Genomic DNA, 8,157 nt, shown 5'->3' with positions numbered 1-8,157 from the left:
GAGCAGTCTATAAATGTGTGAGAAAGTATAAGAAAGCAAGCAGAAGGTCCTAAACAGCAGTGAATTAACACCAAAAGAGTCTGGATGTTGGATATGCAGAAAGAAAGTGACCAGTAACCATTCGTAAAGTTGTGAGTGCTGTGCTTTTGCTTGTGGTACTGAGAATTTAACAGCTGGTACCTAGCAGTCAGGTCATCAGGTTAGCAATATGTTGCCTTTAGAGATATTTCTTTTGGATATTTCTTAATCCCACTTCATCCAAGACAGGCGGGCTGTCAGATCTGCACCAAACAGAAGGAAGAAAGGAAAACCAAGTAAGCACACAGCAGAGTACTTTAAAAACATTTACATTAGAGTTTAACACATTCAGCCACTCCAGAAAACTGGCCTCACTCATTTAGATGTTTCCAAGTGGAGCTCTTCAGGAATACTAGCTGACCTGAAGCCTGACAAAGACTTGAAACCTATGAGAGGAGTTTGTTTTGTTTTAAATCGACTTGTTATAATCAACTCTAACTTACTGTTAGAGGTGGAGGCAGCTGGAAAACAAAATTAAAGTTCTCAACATTTAGGAGAGCTGTAATGAAGACTGAATTAACTTTTATCGCTTTTCCTAAGCAGGCTCTGTCCCTTTGGCACTTCCCTGTGACATTTTCTTTCACAATGATTTGTCTCTAATTATTTTGCACTTTTTGAAGGCTAATATGTTTCCAAGCCCATTTCCAAAAGGTGACTAACTCCTAAGGAGCATGAACTGCGAAGGGCCCAAATTGGAAATGAGGTCAATTATCTTACAGCATAAAGTACCAAGAACTACTGAAAATCCACCTTGGCTCCTCCCTGTGCTGGTTAAGAACCGAAAACCATTTAAAGATCTGTTGCTTTCACTTTGACTTACAGGGCCCTGTTTTACTTAGGAAATTTCTTGTCTTCATACATTGGACAGGTGAAGTGACATATTCTGGTGGAAGCAAGTACAAAATTATAAGCCTTGCAAGCCAAATAGAGAACAGAATACCAACTTTTCACTCTGTATTCTTAATTAATTATTTATATTTTAATTGCAAACAGCTATTCACTCCATTATACTTAAAATCAAATCTGAAATAAGAGTGAAAATTCTTGTGTAACCTAGTTCTCCACGTCAAACTGTAACATGTCTGAGAAACTGTTTAACATATGTATTTTAAGAAATTAGATTCTGTTTACACTCAAAGCCAGGTGTCTTAGTCAGGCAAAAGCTAAAGAAACATTTAAAGAAACTGGAGAAGATCTTTAAATTGTCGTAGTTGGTTGAAAGTTAGTGACAAGTGATATTCAAAAGCAATCTAGGATCATAAGAATCGCTCAGGTTGGAAAAGATCATCAAGTCCAACCACAACCTGTCCATACTATCCTAGTTCTAACCACCCTCTGCTAAATCATGTCCCTGAGCACCACATCCGAATGGTTTTTAAACATATTTGGGGATGGTGAATCAACCACCTCCCTGGGGAGCCCATTGCAACATAAGCCCATTGCTTAACAACCCTTTCTGTGAAGAAATGTTTCCTGATATCTAACCTAAACTTACACTGGTGCAACTTGAGGCCATTTCCCCTCATCTTGTCACCAGTGAGAAGAGACCAACCCCCCTCTCACTGTAAGCACCTTTCAGATATTGGAAGAGAGCAATAAGGTCTCCCCTCAGCCTCCTTTACCCCAGACTAAACAGCCCCAGTTCCTTCTTCAATTTGGCAGATTCCCTCTCACTGGCAACCCAAAGGATTTCAGCAACCTCTGAAAAAAAAAAATCACTGTTTTGCTCACCGCTTGTATTCCAGGTTGCCTGGCGGTGGCTTTGCAAGCTGCTCTTCAGGCACTGCTCCACGTAGGATTTGGGTTCGCAGCCGGAGAGCAGGATGTCTCCAAGGAGAGCGATGTACGCGATGGCCAGGCGGAGAGTGTCGATTTTGGAGAGCCGTTTCTCGTACGGGAAAGTGGGAACGTGACACCTGAGCCGATCGAAGGCCGAGTTGATGCTCAGCATCCTCTTCCTCTCACGGACGTTGGCGGCCCGGCGGTGGGCGCTGCCGGGGCGCGGCGCGGCGGGGCCGGGCGGAGGGGAGCTGTCCGCTTCAGCACCCCGCGTCCGCTCCGGAGCTCCGTCCAACGGGCTCGGCGGTGCTACCGGGCTACTGGGGGCTGCTGGAAGGCACGCAGAGGAAGGCCAAGGGAACAAGTGGTCTGCCGGGGAGGAATAGTCCAGAAGGAGGTTGTCCAGATGGAGCTCGTCGTTGGGATCTTGGTCCCAGAAGAGAAATTCGGAAGTGGGGTCTTCCTGCTCAAAGCTGTAAAAAGATTCCTCCATTCTCTAATCCACCAGTCTGAATCAAGTTACTGGAAATATTTCAGACTTCAAGCTAACAGTTATCAGGAAAATGATGTTCCATTTTCATTTATGCCCCCTTAATACCTGTCCTTGGGGAAGATTATTGCAAAAGTTCCCCCAGTTACAAATCCAAGTGAGACTCGTGATTTAAATACTTCATGGCTCCTCAGCAGGGGAAGGATCCTATTCTTCTACACTCAGAGGTAATTAGCACATGTGCTTCTCTTCTTATTAGCTATTCACTACAAAGAATACGAATGAGTGTAACAAATGAGAACAATTTTTCTATTACCTTTCTGCTGGAATACCCATTGAAGCAATTACTGAGTTCATCCACAAGTTCAGTCTCTCTGTCTACTCTTTAGAGTGGGGTTCACTCTGGGACTTTATTGTTATTGCTGTTGGTTTCAGTAAGCTGTAACTGGATGAGGAAACAAACTACAGTTCTTTATCTTTCTGGTTAAGTGCTATTAGCCTCACATTCTCCTATAACTGGACAAACAAAACCCTATTATAATGCTGTCAGAAACATATGGCTATGTCCTTTTTGATAGCAGAAGCCAGTTGCATCTTCTGCACTTCTAGAATGGTTGGAATAAAGATGTGTGATTTACTGCTGTGTTAAAATGGAAAACAGTGATACCTCACACTGAGTAAACCAACACCAATACATTTGCTGCATTTTCTGATCCATACGTAAATTACACACCTTTTGGATGCTGTAGGTATTTTGTAGTTCTTCTCAGACCATACTAAGCACTTGGAAATTGCAGTCCCTTTGACACAAGCGTAGTCCTAAAATGATTAACAGGTGGGTCATGTCTTGAGAAATGCTAGAAAGCAGGGTGGTAGAAATTATCCAGTATGACAATTTGTGACTTTTCTTCCTGCGATAATTAACAAATGGGATCAAAGTTGTTAAGCACCACCAGAACTTTAAATCAAGTTTACAATGCAAGTGTAAATTCAACCTCCTTGATTTCTGCAATACTTACATCGATATTTAAATTCCTTCAGAAGTACTTTAAGTGATATCTTAAGAACTTTAATGGAAAAGAAACATTTTAAGTTAGAGAAAGCCTAGGTGATTCCCCGAAGCATGGCATTAAGCACTTCTATCAATACACTCTATCAAATACTTGACTTTGTGCCAAGGCTTATGTCCTGTTACTTTGTGAGGGTTCAGTGTTAAATTAAGAACACAAACCTTGTTAAGATACATAAGAAATTTATTCAGCACTAATGTAGCTAGTAAATTTATCAATGGCAGTTTTGAATCTGTTATATTTACCTCAGTAAGCAATCTATTTTTGATTTTGTGAAAGTGTTTCGACAGAAGTATTTGAGAGGCCAGATTTTTATTCTGTTAAGCAAGTACACACATCATCCTTTAGACATAAAACTTAGATCTAGACCTAGCCACACCTAGTTTCCTCTCAGAGAAGGAGCTTAGAAAGCAAGGGGATCCTTTCTGAGTCTTCTGAATCAGTGTCTGGGAGAGGGGAAAGAAATGGCCACAGTTTCAGGTGACAGAATTGAGAGTAGAACTCAGGCCAGTCAACACAGAGGTCATTCTGCAACATTTTATTTTAAACTATGTAACTGTATTTTCCAGTGTTATGTGCAAGCAGTAATCTCAAAAGAAATGACTTACTACAGTTCCCCGTTCCCCATTCATAGCACTGGAACTACTGATCCCAGGAGTCCTTTGTATGCACTACTAAGTAGATTTGGGTGCTGCTATGCAGAAAACAAGGAATGGAAAAGCCTTCTTGCCTAAGTTTATGCACTGCACCAACTCTACTCAAAATATCTCTGCGGAATTGCTGCTGTCGTTGACTTCTCGTAGGTGCTTTGCAGTTCCCCGATTTCAGATTCCCTTTTGAACACTTCTACTTTTCAACAGTCGCTTTTTAACTGAGCACTTGGTAGTTCTCATTTGATCACCTGAGGCACAAATGTAAGACACTTGAAAATACTTAAATCAGCAAGAAAACAGCAGGTCTTCTCCTGAATAGGAGTTTGGAGGAGATGGTTGTCCATTGGGAGCAATGGGTAGAAACAAGAATACCTGGCAAATAATATGGTTAGCTTTATGTGCTGGGTTCCTCTTTCTCATCAGATGCTTCTTCGGCACTTAATGCTCCCTTCCAGATCCATCACTGCTAATAGTGTTGCCTGGGGATATGTCTGGCTCCACAGATGGAAAGCAGATGTTCTTGCAAGCTTTCTTTTAGCATGTTCAGGGGAATTTGGCTTTCTTAGAAAGGCTCTGGACAAAGCAGAGGTGGGGGAAGGGAAGTGGAAGAGGGAAAGAAAAATAAGAAAAGTTTTTCCCTTAGAAAGCCAACTATGAAAGAGATCAGGCCTCAGAAGAGAAATTGAGGTTCCCATGCCTCACAAAATCAAACTTTACCACAGCTTTAGACTTGCTGAACTTCTGATGCTTCTGACAGAGTTTGCCAGATGGGGACATAATATACCACTAGTTGGATCATTTTTGCACTTCCCATATCTGCAAGATATGGTAAAGGAGTCTCAAACAATGAACAAAGTGGCACCAAAGTTTGAGGGAGAATGCTGTTAGTTGTGAAGTGTGAATTCAAGATCTGTTCAACATTCATTTCCCCCAAAGCATCCTTAGATTGAGGGGGATCTAGAGACAAAATTTGGCTACTATCAGTAGTGCCTAATGACAGCAAGTTCTATGAGTCAGTATATCTGTTATGTCTATGTTAGACAATGGAGCCATGACCACTTGGATTTCGATTTGAATTCTGAAGGTCTAAGTATCCATGTCACCCTGAATAATTTTCCCAATTTGTAGAATCATAGAGTCATAAAATCACAGAATCATAGAATAACTGAAGTTGGAAGAAACCATAAAGGTCATCTAGTTCCAACCCCCAGCTAAGGGCTGGTTACCCCCACAAGATCCAGTTGCCCAGGGCCCCATCCAGCGTGGCCGTGAATGCCTCCACAACCTCTCTGGGCAATCTGTTCCAGTGCCTCACCACTCTCTGAGTAAAGAATTTATGTATAACAAATAATCTAATTTTCCCCTCTTTTAGTTTAAAGCCATTCTTCCTTGTACTATCATTATCAGACTTTGTAAAAAGTTGGTCTCCCTCATGTTTACAATGTCCCCTTATGTAATGGAAGGCCACAAGGAGATCTCTCCAGAGTCTTCCTCAAGCTAAAAAAGCCCAACTCCCTCCTTCATAGAAGAGGTGTTTCAGCCACCTGAGCATATTTGTGGCCCTCCTTTGGACCCGCTCCAACAGCTCCATGCCTTTCTTGTGTTGGGACCCCCAGACTTGGATGCAGTACTCCAGATAGGACCTCACAAGGGCAGAGTAGAGTGGGACAATCCCTCACCCTGCTGGCCACCCCTCTTTTGAGGCAGCCTAGGATACTCTTGGCCTTCTTGCCTGCAAGAGCGTACTGCTGGCTCATGTTCAGCTTCTCATCCACTCACCCTTCATGTCCTTGTAGGGCTACTCTCACTAAGATATTCTCCCAGCCTGTACACTTATCTGGGACTTCCTTGACACAAATGCAACACCTAGCATTTGGCCTTGTTAAACCTCATTAGGTTCTCACTGGTTCACTTTTCAAACCTGTCCAGGTTCCTCTGGCTGGCATTCCTTCCTTCTATTGTATCAACTGCACCACTCAGCTTAGTAGCATTGGCAAACTTGATGATGGTACACTCTATCTCACTGTCTATATTGTTGATAAATATACTGAAAAGAGCTTGTCCCAAGGTAGGCCCCCAGAGGACACCAATCATAACTGGCTTCCACCTGAACTGACCACAACTCTGTCTGTGACCATCCAATGAATTCTTTATCCACTTAATAGTTTAGCATTCAAATCCATATTTCTCCAATTTAGAGATAAGAATGTGGTGCAGGAGCACATCAAAGTCTTTGCACATTCTGATAGATGATATCTGTTGCCCTTCTTCTGTCCACCAGTGTTGTTACTCCATCATAGAAGGCCACCAAGTCGGTCGGGCACAACCTGCCCATGGTCAAGCTATGCTGACTGTCTTAACTCCTTACCTTGCTTGTACCCTAACAGGATACCCTAACCCTGCTCCATGATCTTCCCAGACACAGACATGAAGCTCACCAGCCCGTAGTTCCCTGGGTCTTTCTTGCTACTTTTTTGAAAATGGGAGTGACGTTTTCCTTTCACCAATCACTAGGAACTTTACCTGACAGCAAATACTTTTCAATTCAGAGTGGATTGCCAACCACATCAGCCAGCTCCTTCACAATCCTGGGATGCATGTCATCCAGCCCCATAAACTTGTACACATTGAGTCTCATGAAGCAGTCTTGGATTTACTCAGCTCTTACAACGAGATATTCACTCTGGGAGCTACTTTCTTACGTTGTATTTACCCTCTCCATCACCTAAACAAATCTATCCATGAAAAAAGAAATCTATCTGGGATTTTCACAGAGCTTGAGTATAAGCCTGCTTTCAGGGAATATTCCTACTGAAGACATTGAGAGTTTTCTGAGTTTTTGTTTGGGAATTTATTGATTTAATATTTATATTAACACTGTGTTTACCAGCAGGGCTGGGAGTTGGATCCCAAATGAACAGAGACAATTAAATGAAAGAGGCCAGAAATTTGGGAGAATGCATTATCCAAGTGAGAGAGTGCAGCTCTCAGGGGTATAACTTATTCAACAAACATTAGTAACAATATCGCTGAACTACAGCTGCTCAGAGGGATTTGCAGTATCTGAACTGGCCTGGTGATTGGTTGGTTGATCTCTCTGCATCAGAGGTGAACCATTGAGTTCCTATGCCTTCTTTTGAGCCATATGCTATGCCTGGTGTTCCTGAAGTATTGGACACATTGTGAAGTGCTGGGGGGCAAAAAAAAAAAAAAAAAAGTGCAAGTATTATCATTTAAAAATGGAATGTGCTTCTTTTTAACCTACAAGGAGAACAACTGTAGCAGTGTAATGAAAAGCAGGAGGAGGATTTCCAGAGCAAGAGAATTTCAAAGAAGTAATGTCTATTTCTGAGATGCTCAAATAATTGCAAAATGAAACTATCATAGCATACACAGGATGTTGATTTTCAGTGAAAAAAGCTAACAGGACCTTTATTATTCACAGGGTAGAAACATCAAATATCAGAGTTTGTGGGGAAAGTCACTGGTGGATGATTGTTCACATAGCTTTATTTCTTTATTAACGTAAACTAGTCAAGATAGTCTTTGCTTTCAAAGTCTTTGGTGTTCAAAAGTGATAGCAGTCACTTTAAACTTTCTGCAGGGTGTTTGCAAAGCTATGGAAAATTAATCCCAGTCTCCTTAGGAGAAGGAAGGTATTTTCTCTAATAAAAACAGTCACTCGTGGTTTCCCCTTTTTCACAGAGCATTTTATGAGTCAGGGGATGACCTTTGGACTGTTGCTGCCAAATAGTTCCTCATCCAAGTCATTGAACTGGGGTTTGTGGCTGCTAATTTAAGTGGATGGCTGTCTTTGGGACACAACACGTACATCAGCCTATTCATAATTGTACAGTTTGGATCTCAAGGAAGGTGAAGTGCTCATGGAAACTTCTGAATGAAAGTTCCTGCCTAAGGAGGACTGCTTGTCCTGCATTGCATGGTGTCTTCCTCAGTCACCTGAGAGGTAACACAGGAAAGTTAACATAAGACATCCTCCAGAGACTGCAGATAGTGCCCATAAATATCCATACCTCTGTAATCAGTGAGAAATACCTCTGGGAAGAGGAAAAATTTCAATTCATGT

At 41.9% G+C, this 8,157-nt stretch overlaps 1 protein-coding gene across 1 annotated transcript; it reads right to left on the bottom strand.

Annotated features, from left to right (window-relative positions):
* Positions 1-243: 243 nt before the first annotated feature.
* On the bottom strand, positions 244-5,147 carry LOC125696686 (protein Fer3-like). Its single transcript, XM_048952700.1, has 2 exons — positions 1,810-5,147; positions 244-281 (listed from the first exon to the last, which is right to left on the bottom strand). The coding sequence occupies exons 1-2, from the start codon at positions 2,348-2,350 to the stop codon at positions 244-246; spliced, it is 579 nt and encodes a 192-aa protein (XP_048808657.1). The 5' UTR covers positions 2,351-5,147.
* Positions 5,148-8,157: the final 3,010 nt, after the last annotated feature.

The sequence above is a fragment of the Lagopus muta genome, chromosome 8, assembly GCF_023343835.1.
Source record: "Lagopus muta isolate bLagMut1 chromosome 8, bLagMut1 primary, whole genome shotgun sequence".
NCBI classification, from domain to species: domain Eukaryota; kingdom Metazoa; phylum Chordata; class Aves; order Galliformes; family Phasianidae; genus Lagopus; species Lagopus muta.
This window is presented reverse-complemented; position numbering and strand designations above follow the sequence as displayed.

Bases quoted from the DNA above. Each gene is read 5' to 3' on its own strand.
- LOC125696686 (XM_048952700.1), bottom strand. From the start codon at position 2,350: ATGGAGGAATCTTTTTACAGCTTTGAGCAGGAAGACCCCACTTCCGAA. The intron at 282-1,809 runs GTGAGCAAAACA...TGTTTGGTGCAG, and splicing joins GGCAACCTGGAATACAAGCG to ATCTGACAGCCCGCCTGTCT.